Source organism: Argopecten irradians, chromosome 7, assembly GCF_041381155.1.
Source record: "Argopecten irradians isolate NY chromosome 7, Ai_NY, whole genome shotgun sequence".
Lineage (NCBI taxonomy): Eukaryota > Metazoa > Mollusca > Bivalvia > Pectinida > Pectinidae > Argopecten > Argopecten irradians.
Genome location: NC_091140.1, coordinates 10,585,400 through 10,608,503, shown reverse-complemented (window position 1 = coordinate 10,608,503; position 23,104 = coordinate 10,585,400). Strand labels below are relative to the sequence as shown.

General features: G+C 34.8%; 1 protein-coding gene and 1 pseudogene across 1 annotated transcript; one reads left to right on the top strand and one right to left on the bottom strand.

Moving 5' to 3' along the window:
- The first annotated feature begins 6,900 nt into the window (after nt 1–6,900).
- On the top strand, nt 6,901–8,539 carry LOC138326901 (uncharacterized). The gene is made up of 2 exons (XM_069272881.1): nt 6,901–7,007; nt 7,237–8,539. Exons 1-2 carry the CDS (start codon nt 6,901–6,903, stop codon nt 8,537–8,539), a joined length of 1,410 nt encoding a protein of 469 aa, XP_069128982.1.
- A 12,441-nt stretch (nt 8,540–20,980) lies between these two features.
- LOC138326900 (uncharacterized) lies at nt 20,981–22,873 on the bottom strand (annotated as a pseudogene).
- Between the last annotated feature and the right edge of the window lie 231 nt (nt 22,874–23,104).

The window sequence follows — 23,104 nt, the reverse complement described above, 5'->3', positions numbered from 1 at the left end:
TTCCCACTCCGATAAATTTTCTGTGCAATTTGTTAAATTTATCACTATTATACCAGAAAAAGTAAAATGTATTGGTACATTATCATATAATTGAATTATAAATGAGGACATTTAATAGAAACTATAATTAATATAAAAGCAAAATTAATTGCGTAGCAAATTAACTGCGTACAGGTCGTTACAGTAAACCACTGCTGGTTAATTTATGTCTCATCAATGGATAGTTCAACCCGCATTTTCCCAGTAAAAACTGTTCTTCTTAGCTTGTGATATATAGTTAAAACATTGACTTTTTATCTAATAAATCTTACTTTGGATAGTTCGAACCAAGGACGTAGATGAAATTCTTGTTCGAACACATAGTGTAATGAACTTAGGTTTAGTCAAAGATTTTCAGTGTTGGCAAATCGTCGCCCAAGAGATATTTGGATCAGCAAAATATTTTGATTAAATCCTTGGGGATATATTGATGGGCATAATAATTGCAAGGACGTATAAACATAAACATTTTATTGTGTCAACCGATTGAGGAACCTCTAAGCACTGGTTTAAGCGAGAAATAATTTAGTATCAACACTGATCAAAGGACCGATCGCTTAAATGTCAGGTCACATGCCTGATAATAAATTAAAGAGACAGAGTCAAAATAAATCCAACATCTGCCAATTGAAACTGTATATACATATATAGTTGTTTATTAGATTCTGTATTTGTCGCAATTATTTTTATTTTAGAAACTCTGATAATTTAACAATATCCGATTCTGACCTTCTATTACAAACCGCGTGAGTTACGTGGTAACAAAATCAGCTGAAAATGTGTGATCAATACATGGATATACTGAGATGTAGTACGTGTAATGGAATATTTTGATCAACTACTGTACATGTACAGTATATTGTACACTAAAATATGCCTGCTCGAAAGGTAAACCGCTAGTCTAGGACTGCAGTTGCCATGGTCACTTGGACTTCATACTGTTCGATCAACTACACAGGTATCCGATAATGTAAATTACTTAAAGGATTTGTGCAGTCAAAAATGATAATTTCAGTTTACGTGTAGAAACCTCTCCGTGCCGCGCGCGACCGGAATAACCCGTAAGAAGTCGATATCGAGGTCCAAAATTCTGGCCGCCCGATTATGCATATTTTCTAGCTATAAACCGTGTGACGTCACAATAGTCCGTGGTTTATAGCTGTACTATAACTGGTGTGCTATCACTTACATCGACGGTCACAGGAAAAGCCGATGAACGATTTTTTATGATTACTTTTGAGTGAAGTTAATCGTATAATAACTTTGACTCGAATGTAAATAACTAAAAGAGTGAAATTCGATGTTTCAAATACTCTTAATTTATGCTCTTGTAGCAGGTATCTTCATGTAATTATGAAAGAAAATCCACACAGAAATGAAAGTTTCGGATTTTTTGTTGAGGAGTTCAGCAACGAATAAGCTTTAATTAGATAATATTTTCCTGTGGTCTGTATCTTTGATACATTGTGAATTACAAAGTTTGTGACTGTAAAATGAAATTTTACGTACATGTAGCAATTTAAGAAATCCTTGATTAAAGTATTGACGTACGTACACACCGATGATTGATCATTACAAAACATTGTGTTGTGTGCTGTTAACCGAAGAAATTGAGATACATTTATTACAATACAGTAAAACGTTTCAACATATGGTAGAAAGAATTTATTTTTGATATTATAAAAGATCTAAATATTGAGATATTAAACAAAACAAACTATTTTTTTCAGACCGTGAGGTCGCTTTCAATTTTTAATCGATATACGAGTAGATACTCCGATATAGATATATAATTAGCCATGCCTTTAGTTTGATGGTTATGTAATACCTGGACCAGGATGTTGTTTACCTGTACACAACGCCATTCATCGAGCTCACCTGTAATTATCTGGCCGCGGGCAATTTGCTATTCGGTGGACTATATCGGGTATTTGCTATTGTCTTAATGTCAATCAGGTTAGGACATCTGTTAATTGGATTGTGATTTGAATTATGGAAACCCCGTACATCTATGCTCTAGGTTTTTTATTGTCACCTCCATTTTTAAAATGAAGATGTAAAAGCAAATGGAAATAAAATATCCCTGATCATACCTAGGATATATATATGTCGTACACAGGTAAAACAATAATGGAAGTTGACTTATGCAGAAACAAAAATGGTTCTAAGAACTATTTCAACTAAAGATTAAACTTTAAACATTATTCCAGTCTAATACTGTAATTACGGAATCGTGGCATATCTATATAGCAATCTACCGTAATTTCTAAGGTATTAGTAAAACTTCTAAGCATGTATTTTCACCGTTTTCTGTGGGGCCTGGGGTCTTCATTGGGCCCCTTTCAATGTGGTCAGTCAGGTGTATCACAGACTAACAACACCTGTATAAGTAATGGGGTGTATCTCTGAACGCCAACATTTTTAAGTTACCTGTAGGGTAGTTTGTTGTGACAGTGATTATAGTCTTTTTCCCAAAAGGGGTCCCAATGCCAACAGGTAAATTTACCTGTAAAAGTTACCTGTTGGTACTTACCTGTACAGATATACATATGTATATGTACATGTAATTATATAAAAGTGCAGTTAATTCTATTTCAGTTTTTACTTTTCATATATTATGTTTATAATAATAATAATTATAAAAAAAATAATAATGTGTCAATGAATATGTGTTTTTTTTTTTTTTTTTTTTTTTTTTTTTTATTAAATTATATATATAATATTTTTATGAGAGTAAAGTGTTGTTTTCTTCTATTGAAACTTAATATCTCTGTTGTATGTTAATAATAAAAAAAGATATACGGAGGAAAAATATATTCAGAAACTTGTATAAGGTATCATTGATATATCCCAATAATTAGATTTAGTAATTATCAACTATGAACAAATGTTCAGCGTGCACCCTTGTTTTGAAAATAAGCTTTGACCAGATTTCATAAACAATCAATCAGCAGCAGCATTATGTGATTGTGTGTTCACCATCAATTACAAGGAAGGAGTGGTACTAATGGCCTCTTATTACTAAATGAGGTAAGTACCCCAAGCTTATTAAAAAAATCAAATTCAAATTCTTTATTTGCATTAAGTTTTTCAACTTATTTGCTTTTTACAAAGAATAATATCAAAATACAATTTGCATACATACAGGATAAGTGGAGAATGGACAAAGCATTACATTAATGACTTTCTCAAAATAGTTGGATTGTAAATATATTTACTAAGTAGATTTAATTCTTTTATATTTGTAGTACTCAAAAGTTTGGTTAATTTAAATACAGAGGTTTTTCCCAATAATGCCTTTTTATAAATTTCTTTCTAATATCTTGATAAATTGGACAAATGAGAATAAAATGATATTCGTCCTCAATATCACGATGAGGGTCACAAAACTGACAAACACGCTCACTTCTATCTAAATTTGAAAAACGTCCAGATTCAATGCACAAGTTATGTGCCGATAACCTTATTTTTGTCAATACAATACGATTTTTGTTTGGAATATACTTTGTCAAATAAGTTTGTAAAACAACTTGATTCACCAGGTGACGATATAAATAGCACTTAGAAGAGTTTTCTAATATAGATGACAACTCTTGAAAAGCTACATCATTAATTCTTTGTCTGATTATTGGTAAAATATTTGATGGAACAACTTTATGCTGGTTTACCCAAACATCACCAAAACCATGACTGTACAATATATCTTTAACACATTCTACCCAATTAAATACAATTTTGGTAAATTCAATAAAACATTATAAGCAGTTTTTAAAATACAGTTATTAGAATCTATAATTTTCAACCAGTATTTTATCATTCGATACTTTCTGGTGTAAAAAAGAGGAAAACGCCCAAGTTCAAAATAAACCATTACATTGCATGTGGATTTTTTAACATGTAATACCTTTTTACAGAATTCAAGCTGTATCTTTTCAATATCTGGAGCTTTACAGCCACCCCAGACTTCCGATGCATAACTTAATACACTGTTAACATATGTATCAAATAAATTTAAAAGAGTAACAAAATTCATTTGCATAGATTTACATTTTGAAAACAAATCAAACACAGCCTTTCGCCCTTGTTCTGACAACTTTTTTTGTAATGCATTAAACTTATTATTAAATTTAAAAACAACTCCCAAATACGTAAATTGGTCTACAACTTCCAACTGTTTGTCATCATAAAACCAACAATCTTCTTTACGTAACTTGCCACTTTTTCTAAAAACCATTATTTTAGTTTTTTCAACATTCACAGTTAGATTCCACGTTTCACAATAATTATGTAGGCTGTTCAGCATGTTTTGTAAATCTCTGGCAGATTCCGCAAACAAAACTAAATCATCAGCATACATCATGAGAAAAAGGCTTAACTCACCAAATTGGTAATCATTTACTCCATGTTCTATAAAATAGTTTTCAAAGTCATTAACATACAACGAAAACATTATCGGTGACATAATTTCTCCTCCTTGAGCGAGGCCCATATTGTTTACAAAAAAAAAATCTGAACATCTCCCATTTACAGTTACACAAGATTTTACTTGGCTATACATTGATTTAATAGTTTTAAGTAAGTTTCCTCTAATTCCAAGTTGAGATAATTTAAACCACAATTTGCATCTATCTATAGAGTCGAAAGCTCTTTTAAAATCCACAAAACAGCAAAATAATCTTTTATTATCATTAAGAGATTTAGTAATAATAGAATGGAGCACAAAAATAGCATCAACTGTACTTAATCCAGGGCGAAACCCAAATTGGGCATCAGTAACAACACTGTTTGATTCCGACCATTGTATAAGACGATTATTTAAAATTGATGTAAAAAGTTTTGCCATACAGCTAAGAAGACTAATACCTCTATAATTGGCAGGGTCACTACGGTCTCCTTTCTTATAAACTGGTATAATTACAGCAGTTGACCAAGCTTCAGGGAAAAAACCTGAGTTCAAAACATTATTGAAAATTTTATTAAGAACAGGATTCAAGTATGTACTGCATTCGATAAGATATTCGTTAAGAATGCCATCCAGGCCGTGAGATTTACCTCTTTTCAACCCCCTAATAGCCTTTTCAATTTCCTGAGTGGTAATGGGTTTATCTAAATCCTCAAACACAGTAGAGTCATCCGTATTATCATGGTGAGCCTGGTCATAATTATTAACAGAAAGCTCTTTGAAATGATCATAAAAATCAGATATATGTGCTGTTGGGTTAACTCGTTTCCTAGAAGAAAATTTTTTATAAAAATATCTAGGGTTATGTTTCTTTAAATGATCCAATATATCACCTTCTACCTTCCTATACATGTTTTTACGCTTCCTCTCAGCTATTTTGTATTCTCGTTTACTTGCGTGTAGCTGTTGGCGATTACTGTGGGATTTGTCTCTATTAAATACTTTTAACTTATATAAATACCGACCTCTTAATCTTTGTAGTTCTTCATCAAACCATGGTTTGTTTTCCTCGGACACACGTGAATGAGACCGGAAGTTCTGGTCTGACCTCGCACGTGCTGACCTCTCAAGTCGCTCATCTGCCTGTTCTACTTTCGTGAATGGAGATAGTAAATTTGTCAACTCATGCGTGACATTGTAAACACATGTGTTTATAGACTCAGGAGTTATTTCCCCTTCAATATCACTTGCAGCGTTAATCCTATCAATATTATCACGTATTGTTGTAACACATTGATTCTTAAAAACTATCGTCCCATTTATACACAGACCTCTTAGTACCTGACAGATCTACATTAACATTATCACATGTACCAGATAAATCTGATTTAATTTCGATATGTAGAGGAGCGTGATCTGAAAATTCTGTGAAACTACAGACAATAAAATTATCAATAATTGAAATTAGCTGGGGATGCACAATAAGGTAATCAATTACACTCATACCGCTTCTACCATGGAATGTAAAATCACTGGAAAAAGTAAATTTATTTCTTCCGTTCATTATTCTTAGGCCAGATGCCTTACATAGATTTAACAGTCTTGTACCATATTCATTCAATACCGTGTCAGGATTAATTCTTTTGTCAATGTCAACATCTGTATCATATGTAATAAAACTTTGCAAATGTTGTTGTATATTCTGATTTATATAATCTTGTCTAATGAAATCATCATCCGTACGTGTTCTGCTATTCAAGTCACCAAAAACCATAACATCACCCTTACTTGAGTATTCAGCAATACAGCTTTCAAGTTCAAAAAATAAATCACAATTATAATACTGATAGTAATTGGAATTGACAGGAGGGATGTATACACCCGCTACATATAGATCATTTTCACTGCCTAGTAGTATTTTATCTAATTTTATCCAGGCTATTGAATCAAAAAGTATTTTATCAACTGTGACACTTTTTTTAAGATTTTGATTGATCAATATAACAATACCTCCTCCCTGTGCGTGTCTTGTCAATTTTCGTGGGATACAAAAACAATCATATCCGCAAAAGTTAAGAGAAAAATTATTTGCTATCCAACATTCAGTCAAAAATACAATATCGTATGTTCTTATATAATTAGTAAAAGCTTTTTCATCTAATTTATTATTGAGACCACCATTAATGTTCCATGAGATTATCTTTAAATGTCTCTTATTGTGCCCAATCTCTGCGTGTTCCTATTTTTTCCCAGCTCGTCCTTTCTGTGGGCTTTTCACATTCCGTGTGGTAGCATGGCCTGTATACAGGTTACCATCGATATAGAGCTTGTCCTTCATCAAAAGTGTTATATAAAGCTAAGATAAATCCCAAAATCATCATCATTCAGGTTTTTGCTCTCTATATTGATTGCATTTAATTCTGATCTGATTTTTATCACACATATTTCTCTCTTGTAACATGGCTAATGCTCAGATCAATCTGAAGTTTGTTGATAACAGACTAGGTGGTCAGAACTTAGCACATGATGGTCATCTTTATAGAATTAAATTTACGCGTGGAGAAAGGTAACTTTTGATTAGTTTAATTATTTTATTAGCTATCTTGTTTGTTATCATACATGAATGATATATATATAGTCGCATAGTATATATTTATTGGTTATACATGATTTTAATTAATATTTGATGATGATTAGATCTATATATCATAAATACAAAAAAGATGAAAACATTATGTAGTTAATTATTAATTTTTATCCGGGTAAATAATGAGTCAAATAATTTTCATTTTCAGGACCTACTGGCGTTGTACCGTCTCCACTTGCCCAGCCACTGTAAACACGCGGAACCGGATTCTCGTGGGATTTGGACGACATCCACACAGTCACCCTGCCAACCATGCTTCTATCGTCGCCAAGGAAATCATGTCATATGTCAAGACAAAAAGTCAGCGAGAAGTCAGACCAATTCCATCCATATACCAGGAGGAAGTAACCAAGCTGCGTGATAGTGATTGGGACGACGAGGCCAGAGCCGTTGTGCAGCAGATCCCTACTTTCAACTCGGCCAGATCAGCTTTATACAGAGCAAGAAGGAAACAGACTCCTAGACTTCTAAAGACCAGAGCTGAGATCGACCTCGATGGACGATGGACGGAGACTGTGACCGGAGAGCGCTTCCTGTTATTTGATGATGGAGACGATGCACGCATCTTAGCCTTCGCCACATTTGGAAACCTGACAAATCTTGCTGCTGCTGATACGGTCTTCTGCGATGGGACATTGTACACCTGCCCTACCCTATTTCATCAGATATACACAATACATGCGGAGGTTGATGGAGCCATGACCCCATTGGTATACGCCTTGTTTACCAGGAAAGAGCCAGGGTATATATACATCCGTTTCCTCAGCTTGTTGAAAACTGCGATGCATGACTGCCAGCTCCAACTGTCTCCAACCACAGTTTTTGCGGACTTTGAGATTGCCCTCCACAACGCGATGCGCCACGTCTTCCCTGGAGTCTCCATGAAGGGATGCTTTTTCCACTACACGCAGTGCATCTGGCGTAAGGTACAACAGACAGGACTCCAGACAGCCTACAGGGAGAATGATGACATCCGGAAGTTAGTGCGACGAGCAGCAGTCCTTCCATTGATACCCCAGGAACGAGTTGAAGATGTTTGGTTCAATGCCTTAGATGACCTCGAAGATGCTGAGCTACCGAACGACACCACACCCTTGACAGACTACGTAGTCAACCAATGGATTGAGGGCGACACTACCATGTGGAACCACTACACAACAGAGGGACCACGCACCACGAACCATCTGGAGTCATGGCACGCCAAACTGAAGAAGAAGGTCCAGCACGCCCATCCAAACCTCTACACAATCATCCAGGTTTTCAAAGACACTGAGGCTTCTAACGAGATCTCCAACATCCAGAAGAGGGCCGGGGGAAGTCAACGACCACGCTCCAGGAAGTACCGAAGAATTGACTCCAGATTGACTGTTCTGAAACAGAGGCTGGAAACTGGAGCTATGGACTTAATGGACTACGCTGATGCTGCATCCACTCTTCTTCACCTGGGATGAGACAACAACATCTTACCTGTCTCCAATTTCGCCGTTCTAGTTTAAGAAGTTTTTACTTTTTTTTAGTGCTGTAATGTAGAGCTATATGTATGTATGAATTTGTTGTCCTTTCATTAATAAGTAGAAGTATAGTCCCTTATGCATACACTTCATATTTTGTTGAGCACCACAGGTGAATCTCAGGTAAATCTACAGGTAAGACTTATATGAAACAGTATATAATTGCCTTCCTATTGTTTTCTAAAACAACACCTACCTATTGTTGATAAATATGTATCACAGACTAACAACACCTGTATAAGTAATGTACCTTATCCCGACCCCAGGAGGTCCATTTATAGCATGCTGTACTTAGGTGGTAGCCTCTCTACGTATATATACATTGTACTCATCACACAAATACGTATAATAAGCAACAGGATACGGTGTACATCACACAAATACGTATAATAAGCAACAGGATACGGTGTACATGTTTACTCAGGCTCCCAACATGCATGTACATGTATCTAATAAGAATGGTATTTATGTGTTTCAAATTCATATACCTACATGTATATAATATTTTAAACGGCAAAGTATTTGTTTACTTCCTACAAAGGTATCGTCTCATTCTCGTAAAGCCGTGAAATACAGAAGGCAACCATTCTGCCCTCTGGCCATCTATCGATGGTCACCTTGAGGTACCTGTTAGCTGGATACTGTGGCTTACCTGTATGTTTAAGAGGGTTGTTGTGTGTCAGTGTACATGTATGTATGGTGAGAGTGAGTGTGTGTTGCATGGATGCAAGTGTGTATTCTGTGTATTGTGTTTGTATATGTGCTTTGTTTCAAAACGATGAGCCGAATTGTTTGACAAGTTATAATTATTGGACCATGACGCAATATACGGTCAAGATAACTTGCGGGGTTGGGATCATCAACATATTGTGTTTACCGGTAATAAAAAAATAAAAACAAGCTGAATTGGGTACTAGCCTGCAATAAGTGGAAGACGTCACATAGTTTGAAATGGATTTAATTCTGCATTATCTTTTATAAGCAATCAGTTTTAATAAGGCATAATTAAGCTATTTTTACGTACACTACATTTAGAACTTAAAACAGCAAAGAAAAATAATATACAAATGTATATATTTTAATGAAAGACGATTTGCAAGGGTATCGCTAGATAACTGATTGATATGAATCAAATCTTTTTATTTAAAAGCTATGTATTACAAGGTATATGATTGTATTAATGATAGCTTATTATAAAATTAAAAGTGTCACACCAGGACTGGTTTTTGCTGCAATTCAAAGTTATTTTTGACTGGTGAAAATGCTTGTATTTCATGTAAATGATATATATATATATTTAATTCAATTTATCCATAAAATATTGACTTTTGAAAACGTAATATATTCTAGATATGAAATGGAAACTAATATAAAATTAAACAGAAAGCCACATATACTTAATGAATATAAATTAATCTTTTTTACTTTTGCAGTGAAAAGGTCTTATTTATGTACAGAGATGTATTTACTAAGAAAAATAGCGTATATTGTTATATATAATGTACACTAAATTGTAGATGTTATAATTAACAAATGCACATTAAAAATTATAATTATGTATGATTTCAAAGTGAAAGATGTATTCTTCCCCGATCCCTAGCTGTAACACATCACCTTGTCTGTCTAGGTCTGAATGTATCTGGACACCATACGTAGTGCACTTCGTGTCTACCTGTAGTCTAAACGTAGTGCACTTCGTGTCTACCTGTAGTCTAAACGTAGTGCACTCCGTGTGCACAAGGGTGTAACCTTTAGTCTACTACCAACTGTATATACATGATTAGCTCTGCTTAAAATCAGGGGATGCAATCAAATTTCGTGTCTTTAAAACATACTTCAGGTATGAATCGGTACTTTTTTGTTGATACCTTTCAAGACGTAGACGATATATACAAATATGTACGGTCTCAATATTTTGAAATAAATTGAATACTGCTCGCAACTTCTATATGACTTTAAATGTGTGATTACTTTCAAATTTGTTAATTGTGTTCATTGTTGAAGTTTATTCAATATACATTTTTGATACGATATGCTTATTTCGCACCTCAAAATAGTCGTCTGTTACAGCACTGTCCTGTCTCTATGCACGTGAAAGCTGACCTACCTGTGTCATGCTTGGGTGCATATCCAGACCGATAACGTATAGTTTTCATTTGATACACAGGCTTTTGACTTGATATACGGACGACCTCTATATGTGTACCCAGTATTACACATATAGAGGTGTCCCTATATCTACAGAGTCGAAAGCCTGTGTATCAATAGTGACAGTGCATGGCCGGTAACAATTTTCTGATATATCTTATTCGTTTGGTTTAGATACACTTCAAAGGAGAAATTGATCAGTGGCTTACCCGAAATTAAAAGAAATAATTGAACACATAACACGTGTGCTTTTATTTTATAGACTGCTTTTAAAGGGACAATTCATTCTACAAGAACATTAAAATTTGTATATATATCGGAAAACCCCCAGTTCTAATGGAAATTAGATCAGTCGGTTTTACTGTGGTATGTCAGAAAATCCCATGGTGGTGAAATGCGTGTGAAATGTTCAAACTCACTCGCTGTCCGCCATTACACATTGTGGTCGAATATCTTGTATGCCGAACCCGGTCCCTTGCTCGTAGAGTAATGCTACTTTCGTCTAGAACAGCTCAAATCGCTCTGACAGAAGTGTGTTTACCTTATTAGGTGAATTTTCTTGCCTAAAAAATCATTATATCACCTCCACAGTGGTTATGTAGTTCAATTGTTTAACGTGCGTGACTTTGGCTCGGATATTGGTACAGCGTACATATTGTACCTGCTTAATCGTATTGATCAACGATTTGTAATTACAACGGTATCAATTAAAATACTAAACAATGACATGGAATTTGTCAATATCTTATGTTATATGTTTCATTAGAAATGTAGAACAATACATTTATGCCATATTTTGCTTCTTGGTTATGTGAAAGAACTAGCGTGAGTGAATTGTCCCTTTAAAGAATGAAAAGATTACCACGTGCGCACATTTCATTTAGACGATTGGACGAGTTACGCACTGCATTATGGATAGATACATGTAGCTACGTATTTGTGTGGGTTTTTTTTCATTTCCTTATATATTAATTTCATATGTTACACTCATTTCTATTTGTTAAATCATGGAAAATATTTTTCTATTGACCGAAAGAATTGTACGTCAAGTATTATCAGAGATTTAAATATAATTAAATCTCTGGTATTATGACTTTTCAGAACATTTACGCGGGGAACTTTAAAAGCGGCACAGTCATTGGCCAAACTGAATTATTGGAGAGATATCGATGCGCCACAACTCGATTTTTTAATGGTAAAAGTAAGTAAAATCGCGGAAATTTATGTTAAATTGGTACCTGGTTGAGTTATCTGAATTACATTATAATCGTTATTCTATTCTAAATACATATATGTTCGGATAAACATGGAATGAACATGAAAAAGTGTTTTTTGAGACAACCGTCGAATTTTGGAAGTCCGTGTCGGTGTCCGTACTCCGTGTCGGGCAAAATGAAAGATGTCTTATACCAATGATATAGAAGATGAGTTTCACTTCGTCCTTAAATGTCCTTTTTATACCCAATTATGAGTTAGATATCTGAAACCTTATTATTTTTATCATCCAAGTGTGTTCAAACTTGTTCAATTACTCAGTGTTAATAATGTCAAAGATTAAATAATCTCGGAAAATTCTTAAAACTTGCATTTCAGAAACGTTCTCAGTCTCTTATAAACCGTTACTGTATAGTATCTGATTCATAATAATTGTGCGGTAATGTTTGTGTTTTATGGTATACAATCACTCTCCTGTACATATATTTAAATTATTTAATATGTATTAAAATTGTACTTTGTGTCTTATAAGCCGCACGGCTTGTGGAAATAAACAAATTAAATTGAACATCAGAATCACTCCAAAAAGCCGATGTCGTGCTGCTTTGTAATCTCTATACATGTACATGTATACTGTGGTTACTAAAACGCGTGGTCAACCCCGGCTAATGAGGGCTAATTGTGACCTGTCACACTTTGTTGATTAGCACACGTGTCAAAATATTCACAATATATTATACTTATTCATATAATCATATCGTCATCATAACTGTTCAAATATTTGTAAAATTCACGTAGTCCTACATCACCCCCTTTTGTGTATAGTTGTACTTATGACGTCAAATCTGTTATTCCCCAAATCAGCGTGAGCGACCGATTCCTTAAAATTCGAGCACTTCAGAGGCGGTATCTCGGTACTGAAGCTGCCGATTTTGACCCTCATGCCTTTCCAATCCTAGATACGCCGCGGAAGTTATATCAAAGGTTGCATCGGCGGATATCAAAGGAAAACCGTCGTCTACCAACGGGACGCCCAATGAACAAACAAAGAAGCGCTTGCGGCGTGAAAATTTATTCTTCTCGTCCATGCGCTACGTTAGGGACGTGATCGGGGCGGGGGAGGGGGATTGCTATTTTAGCTGGGGACGGCGCATGGATGGGGTTACAGATCATGTTAACCTCAAAATATACTTTGATGAGTTTATTTCATGCACATGTTTATAAGTCATCTACGTTCTTGTCTTTGGCGATATTTAAAGCAGGGACTTAATCTCTGTTTGAACATATAGTTTGACATTAATATTAATTGTAGAGATTTAATATTCAATCATACCAAGAACTTGCAAATCCTTGATCAAAAAACGATTCATATTTTTCATTTTTATTCTTTATAATGTAATCTTGGGTGGTATAGCCATCAGCATTAGATCAACATTGAAATCACACAAAAGCTGCAGATACAGTGAACTGCGTTCAAGCGTCCGGATTAGACTCCTCCCTCAAATGTTGTAACATTCTGTTACGACAGCCAATGAAATCTCTGGGAAGTTACCTCGATTGGTTAGACTCCATGTAGTGTAGCGCAAACAATGTTGACTTCAAAGAAATCTACTGATTTGACTTGGTCACACCTTTGTACCAAAGATTTGTTAGCATACACTTGGAGATAAAAGGTTTCAAACATGTTTTTTTAATTCAATAGTACCATATAACCATAGAAAGACAACAACACTATATCTTGATAGCTTCGTAAAACGTTCCCTGGAACATACACGATTGTAGCTGTATATATAAACTCAAAAAAATATTTGTTTAGCGTTACATTGGCAAAACAATAGGGTCGGTAGGTAGCGATTTTTTTTTAAATTTTTATATACATTTATATACTTTTTTGTCAAGTTCAGATGCAATAGCGAGCTGTTTACTAAACAGATATATGGCTCCTATTTATCAATAAAATGATTAAACATTAGTGTCTTTTACTCTTCACTCTTTATTTAACAATGAATAATTGGAGATTTGACTAATGAAGAAGGTATTAACAGATTAGATTGGCCTAGAGTAAAACTATTAATTGGAGTATCCCTTTAGGTACAGAAAAAAAATCAGGGTCGGGGGTAAAAAATTAGGGTCGGTTGGGTAACCCTAAATGTTTCATCCGGAAGCAGACATCCCACGTCTAATTGTTAGTTGTTTGAATCGTAATGTTTAAAAGTATGCTTATAAATATGTAGATTTCTATTCAAACCTATGATAAGTTGTGTCTAAAAACCCTCTATTGTAGTTCAAGAAAGCATAATTTGACGTTTGGAATATACATGTACATGTATAAAGTAACGACTCTCTAGCTCATGTGATTTCAAATAAAATAGTATTATTAAGTTCAAATGCCAAATACCAAATTTCCACTCACTTTAACCTGTGACTATGGCTATGTACCTGTAGGTCATGACTATATACATACACGTAATGCTGTTTTTATTTTACGATTTTGTATGCCAAATTGTTGCGGTATTAATGATTGAAATTACGAAAGTTTTTGAATGTGTAACAGCTATATAACAGGTAAACTCCGCCCTCAGTTAGATTATCGCTGTTACTAAACTCCGCCCACAGTTTGACTGACGCTATTCCCGAGCCGGTAAACGCGCGTACGACTGGTTGAAACTATTCACGTGATTTGTGGTTTGAACGATCCGAAAGGCAATTCCGGACGCTTGAACGCATTTCACTGATATGTAATGATAGCATTTAAATTTTGTGGAGTGTCTAAATTCATGTTGTCAGAAATATTTTAATCGTCAATCTGTTTTAGTACTTTCAACACGGAATAATTTCTTGTTTTATTTATTTCCGTTAATTTCATTATGCACTTCATATCATTACTCAGCTACATCAAGGACGTATATGAGAAGGATAAGTCACACTGCGTTTTGGGGAAGTCCAAGGCAGGCGCTTTTGTGTTTGTGCACTGACCGTGACGTTGGGCGACGACTGATTTTCCTTTGATATCCGCCGGCGCAGCCTTTGATGTAGCTTGCGGGTGCGATGGTTACCGTCTTACTTTCTGAAGCGGGGCCGTCATTTCATGAACTGTCGATCTTTTTTAACGAAAATTTAAGACACATCCTCTAAATATTCCGTCTTTAAAGCAAGTAATATACGTCGTGAAATTTAATAAACTTTACAATGGTGTTTCGTTTGACTCGATAAGACAAGTATTTGTTGAGAAAAACGGTTTTTATTCCCGGTTCATTTGCGTCTCGCGTGGTGTTTAGTAATGTAAAGAGACAGTCACGAATCCTTCTCACTTATAAATCCTTGGCTACATGTATACCCAATGAATCTATAGACAGAACATACTGATGGGGAAAACAGGTAAGTTAATTTCAAACTCTTCATTCTAGAAGCAGATCAGATTAATCACACACGGGATCTAATATTTGGGAATGCACACATTTTACAATCATTTTTGTCTTCGTTTTGGTTGTTTTGTATTACTAGGCCCACATACCGTACCATCACACCCATTGATGTAAAATAATATATTTTTGGTAAATAAAGTAATACAGTTTTGCGGATGTGAGGCAAATACGATAATTATTTAATCTGTTGACGATAAAGACATAATTACTATGAACATCCGCTGATTACTGCCAGGTAAGGTCTGCCACTTTTGACACGTTGATGTAATTACCAAATTGAATTGACAAAGATGTCCGGCGCCATTTTAATAAATCATTTATAAATTGGCTCAATTAAAATGTGCATTATCTTAGAAAACTTGAATAAATACCCGTGACTTGAGTTGACCGACTACACGCTTTATAAAGACAAATCTGAGGCCAATACGCCGAGCTCTTCTTTGTTCGCAAAACCAAAGACCACTTGTAACCAACATTTCAAGAAAACATATCTAAATCAGAATGTAATTCTGTCTGGCAGAAAAAAGCTATACTTCCAATCATGTACTGATATTTTTACCCATATATTGTACCTGTATTAAGACTGACACTGAACGATTTATCGTGAAGGTACCTTGAATTAAAGACGGACACTACTCGGGAATTTGATTGATCAAGGCACAGGTGTTTGGTTACAAATCAATTTTTATTATTTTTAGCAATTTTTCCATTTTTAACAGGCTACATGTAGCTTAGATGGACGTGTAGGTAAACCAATATGTTACTGTTGTTTTCACTTTTTTCTTAAATGTGAGAAAGTGGAGATCAGGCCAATATTACAATACAGTATATTTCAGGGCCAAGAAATCTTGGTCCCTGTTCAGGGCGAGCCCACTCAAATGTGACGAAATTACCATTACGTACGCTCTCGCATCGATCGACCAATCAACTGCCTATACAGCATGACTGACAGGTTAACGACAGACATCTACCAATCAAATGCGGATACAAGTACAAGAACTAATATATGAGAGATGTCCCGCTTATAAATCCGTGACTTTGGTATTCGCGTCGATTATCGTTATTGTAAATTGCCTTACACGTACGTGAATGCATTAAAATAAATTAATAAACACAATATAGAAATAAATCATAATTATACTTGTACGTAGAATAGCAATGATAATCATTTATTTATTTTATTTTAAAGGAGTACGTGTATATTTCTTCACACGTAAGTGAAAGCAAGGATTTATAAATTATTGGTAAAAGCTTAATATGAAATAAATATATGATTGTGACAATCATTTTTTTCGTGTCTCATACTCGGTTTTCGGTTTAAACCGGAACAAATACAAGGAGATTGGAGTACATTGTATGTTGACTCATCAACTGGATATACATATTTATACCATGGACACTAGGGTCTGTTTTAACTTACCCTAGTGATACATCACAAACATAAATATCGACGGTACTACATTCGGAAGAATATAACCAAGGTCTTAGATATCACGTATAAATCCTTGGTATACATATGGTATTAATTGATAAAGATCTTTTTGCATAAGCGACTTTATTGCATTTTGCATTATTCTCAAATTCTTTTACGTTAAAAACAAGGACGTATAAATCCTTGGTTAAAAAGTTATATTAATTGATACGTACATGTACTTGATATGCGAAACAAGTTTTTTTGATGAAATTTTACGGATATCAGATTAACATAGGAATTACATTTACAGCATCGTATAGATTACGAAAAACATATATCTTAAAGATGCTCCACCGCCGACAGAGCATAAATGATATTCATCATTTGAACAATAATTGGTGTTTAATCGTGTATATTTATGCCTAATTAACACAAAAATAATATATAAAATAATTTATTTCGCCTTTGGTGTATGCACAATCGGTACTTCATTCCATATAGGATATAGTGCCACTGAATTTTTTCGGGATGCAATTAATTATTTTTCGTATCTTTAACTTGAAGTAAAATTAGAAGCTCAAACTTTTCAATGGTGGTAATGGTGTAAAGTAAGTAACTTTTGTAACTGAAGATAAATCCTTGATCGCCTGCTCTTGTTTTTGATAGAGAAAAAATACAATTTGTCGGCGGTGGAGCATCTTTAATAATGATGATATATACTATGGTAACAACCGTTTTCTAGATAAGATTGTGCGCAGAGATTAGCATTTTCAAAACGTTATCTTTCAATTTTGGTTTTGGTAAATAATATTGTAAACAAAACTCGTATTCAAGACATGAGTAAAAGGATCGTTTGAAGATGTTCGTACTCTTTATGTTCAATAAAATCTTGTCAATACATATCCATTAAGTTTTGCTAGGTTATACCATAAAAAATGCGATCTACAGTGTATTTTATCCAAAGGTAATCTAAATCTATTCCATACAATTCACTCATAAATCAATTTGTTTTAACAGTCCCGTAGTTGACAACACGATTTAAAAATGCAATTTTGAGTTTGTACCAGGTTTTAGTTTATTCAATACTCAATTTACTTAAACAGGGGATATATATCACGTTTCATAGTGCGCCTAGTAAACGTTTGCAAAACATGATATACATATAATTTTTGTAGATTCATTAGAATTGTCATTCCATGTATAAATATTTTGACCGCTTTTGTAAACCCTTCCATAAAAACGATCATAGAACTATGGTTTAGTATATTGGAACAATGGATAATGAAGACCTTTTAAACATCTCCATATTCTCGGAATATTTCTACAAAAGAATATGTAGACAATATCGCCTTTGATTTGTGTAATATAACCATGAAATTGGTCATTGTATGTGCTTGAGAGCATGTTCTTTCATATGTGCCTTTCGAAACATTTCTATGGTAAAGTTCATTTTTGACCTTTGTTTGACCTCATTTGACCCTCTAGCGAACTCTTGACCTAGACATAATCTCTGATAACATGTAGTAAGAAAAAAATGTTCAATATCGCGATCTACCTAAATAACGAAATGCACACGTTAAACAGCGTACGGTTATGAAGTAATGAACGTTTAAAATTTGGTCGAAAAAAAGTTGTTTTTTACGTCTGTGACCTTGACCTTGAACATTTTTTGTAAAAAATCCAACGCACATTTGTGGAAATAAGAAGAAAAAAAAATAATAAGAAAAAAAATAACAATAACAATAGGGATTTCCATCCGTAAATGGAAATCCCTAATAATAAGAAAAAACATAACCGTAAATGGAAATCCCTAATTAGTAAAAAACAGAACAAAAATAATAGGGATTTCTATCCTGAATGGAAATCCCTAATAACTAGATTTGATCGCGATCAAAACATGGGATTTCCACCCAGGTATTGATTTAAGTAATAATAAGGTCTTGAGAATAATTTTTAAAATCTGAATTTTAGTTTTACTCGTTTGCCCCGCCTCTTAGGCACCTTTTGATCTGCTTGTATGACTTAAGGTCTTTAACCAAACTGCAGATGTGTCATGGACGACATGTTGGGTTAGGGAACTCGCTCTAACACATCTGGTTGGTTTCAAGTCCACGTTCATTCTTCTTCTCTTATGAAGATATTCAACCAATGGGGAATAACTCGTACAATAGGAGTTAAGATTATCTCCCTTTGGCCACAAAATGTAATCTCACCACTTTCATGCAACTACATACACAACATCCCGCACACAAAATAAAATTGGGCTTACATTCTTTACCATGGGTATTTAAGATTAGACAGAGCTTAAATGAAGAATAAACAAGAAAGGAAACAGCTAGAAAAAATATTTTGTTTGAAATGGAACGATGATGCTGCTTTCCCGTAGATATTCATGGTGGAGTATCCGAACCTGGTGTGCCACGGTGAAATGTGAGTGACAAAAACTGTAACTTTTGATAAATAACGTTGTTATCGTATGATGGCATGACCTACTAAAATCAGTTCTGCGACACAGTATATTGCACATAGCGTATTTTGGAACTGTTTGTTCAATATTACGAAATCTTGTCTTTTCGTAATTTTATTCAAACTGATTAGCTACTATACGATGATGAACGACGGGTTACTGTAACAGACGTTATATCTATCAGCTGTCCATGGGTATCATTTGTCTATGCACATATACTTACGAACATACAGGACAGGCAATGCATATTAAACGAACATACTTTCAGCTATGATTTCATAAGGTCAGACAGACAAACACACGAACAAATTATTTTTTAGCCTATTTGACTCCAGTGGCCTTGAATGAAGGTCAATGTCATACAAATGAACAAAGGAGTAGGTACACTAAGGATCATTTTCGGTCTCAATTTAAATATCCTTTATACTTTTACCATACATGCATAAACATCGAACAGTTAAAATAAGACTATTTTAGGAACTTATGGGAAACTATGTTGCCTAGCAACGAACCTAGCAACCTTTTAAAGTCATTTTTTTCAATTTTGATTTATTTCGGCCAGTTTTAAGGCTTTAACAGGTTTAAAAAATAAACGCTTTTACAGTCATGGAAAAGGTTTTGAATTTTTAAATTTTTATACTATATAATCAAAGTTTTATCAAATAACCTCCTTGACGACCATTGTATTATCTTAGCAACCACACTTTTCGTCCATGGCAACAGCGCCTTTGCCGATTGATAAAAAGGTCAAAGCATAATCCAAATGATGAATTTGTTGAAAATGATCAGGCTTAATTTAGATTTGAATTTGTCATTGCTTAATCAACATTTCAATCGAAATAGAAGCCTTAAAAACCAGTATTTTATAACCTTTATGATACTAATGACCACATGGACTTGGCATGAATGCCCAACAAACAATCAGTATATATATAGGTACATGATAGTAACAAACATATATTAACCGTTGAATTGAAAGTCGTGCCAAGTCCCTGTGGTCATTAGTATAATATAGCAAGGATGTCCTTACGATAATTGTTGTCATATTTCAAAGTACTTTGTAGAAACCCCATTTAAACATCGTGTAGCTCACTTACTTTAACCATCACCGCCATGTTTATTTTTCTTCTCGGAATGCTTCTCGATTTTACATATCGTGACTACATTATGCAAATTATGTAATGTTGTGCTTGTCGGTAAAATCGAGAAGCGTTTCGAAGAACAAATGAACATGGCGGTGATGTTTAAAGTAAGTGAGCTACACGATGTTTAAATGGAGTTTCTACAAAGTACGGTCATGACACCTCCAAAGGAGATTGTGATGAACACAGTTATGGGTACTGTTTACCACCACAAGCGTAGATTTTGTGATTTTGGCTTGGTTTTTGAGGTACCATTAGAGGCGAGACGACATTTCGACCGGACAGGGAAATGTCTACCTAGCATATTTTTCGTAAATTTCCCGATTCATCAAGCCATAACTTCTTCAATGCTTGGCCAATTTTGTTCATCAAGCATTCAATTGAAAGATAAATTATTTCTCTTTAAGGTAAGATATATGTCAATGGTGTATAGAGCCCATTTATTAAAATAATTACGGTTTTAAAAATAGGTCCGTTTTTCTCGACCACCGAGTTCATACCCTTGATACTATAATATATATATGTATACTGTTGGTTAAAATTTTCGTGCCGGGTTCTCGACCACCGAGTTCATACCCTTGATACTATAATATATATATGTATACTGTTGGTTAAAATTTTCGTGCCGGGTCCCTGTGCTCCAGCGTGACAATGACAAGAACATGCCTTTACCTGGAGTTCATCAAACTCTATAAATACCAAGTAACGTTTCCTTGATGTATGTCGGCTTTGTATTTGCACACGTGTGATGTTTTCTATTCCATCATCAACCATGATCAGGTAGTCGCCTTTATCGTCCAGATGTTCCAAGAGTTATGTCCCTTACATCATCCTCTGTCAGATGGGGAAAATCTTTGCCGCATCACTCGCGTCCATCTTCCATGACTCTGACGCCTATCAAGCTTTTCCTGTTCAACTCTTTCTTGGAGAAGAATTTGCTGTCGCGACAAAACTCTCATCTTAGCTGCCAATATTTGGCCCTGCTGGCTTTCTCCTGTAGTGAGAGGAACTTTGTATCTATTACAGAGAGCAGGAACAAGGCGAACATAATCCCCTATGAATGGAATTTGAGTGTTTGGAACAATATTGCTGAGATATTTCCACTGTTTTATCTGCCATTCACAGACTCGACAATCCAACGGATCTTAGTCACCTTACGAGATGCATTGGCTTCTTCAGTGGTGTGCTGCTTTCGTCCCTTTGGCGGAAACACTGGCATTTCAACCTTGATTCCCCAATCCTGTAACACCTCAATAGCATCCCGAAAACCTCTGTCTACAATCATAACATCTTGATCGCTCACCCATGACGAAATTCCCTCTTTGTTTGTATGGAATGCATGTTTCATAATTCCAGCATCATTGTTTTTCGTGTCTGCAAAGTATGGACCCATTACTGAGACAATATAAACTGTTGTTGTGGATATAACCATAGGTTTCACAAGTGCACGGTCTTTGTTACATGCTGTAACTCTTTCTCTGAAATGTAAAGTTGTTGCTTTTTTGTATATACACATATGTCCCGTCAAGCACTAGTATTGCAGGGGGATATACCATACTCCCGAACAGTTCTTGAGCCAATGGACGAGTATGTTCAGAAATTACTTTCTCTCGTGAGATGTGTTGAAAACCAATATAGTGCGATGTGAAGTTCTCGGAAAGCGCCACTCTGGTCGACTGCACTGCTCTCCGTATACCAGCTTTGCTGATGTTACACAATGTTGACAACAATCTATTAGACATTTCAGATTTTAGTTTTACTAAGAGAAGGGCTTCACATGTCCGAATAGTTCTGTTTTTATCGAAGTCCGCATTGTTGAGGAGTCCAGATGTTTACATATCATCAAAATCTTCTTTGGACAGACCTATAAGATTGTGGTAGTCACAGTCGCTGAGAGCATGGTAATTGTCAAAGTCAATCCTTGATTTCTCATTTTTACTTGCAATCTCACGGACATTTGATATCAAATTATTTATATCTGCTCTGTTAAATTGCGACTGACTTTAAGAACCTATAGACGTACATACGGTGTCCACAGTTGAGCGTCGTACCTTGGTCCGTTTGTGAGATATTCTGCTAACAAGATTTGTGGAAATAAGAAGAAAAAGGAAAATAAGAAAAAACAGAACAATAACAAAAAGGATTTCCATCCGTAATGAAAATTCCTAAAAACAGAACAATAACAATAGGGATTTCCATCCGTAAATGGAAAACCCTAATAATAAGCAGAAACTAGATTTGATCGCGATCAAAACACGGGTTTTCCACCCAGGTAATGATATAAGTAATATTATCGAACAGACGTTTACTTTAATACCCTTTCTTTTCGCTTTGTTTTTTGAAGTCGATTGAAAAATGAATGAATAACGAGCGAACGAACAAAAGAAAAAAGAGCAATTAACGAACGAAATCAAAAACGATCGGACGAATAAAATGATGATTGTACATTGCATTCATCTGCATATTAATAACCACGTATCCTTCTTTTCGTCTATTAATCTGTCTGTACACACGCCCAAGGTCTCGCAATTAAATGAGCCAATCAGCGGGAGTCAGGTGAGAAAAACAAGTTCCCTATTTTAATGGGATTTGTATTGGAAAAGTTTGGAAATGTGTACTGATATTGTCATATCTTATATTTCAAACTAACACAAAGTACCGATTTGTTATACTGAGATGTACTTCCTGCCAGAT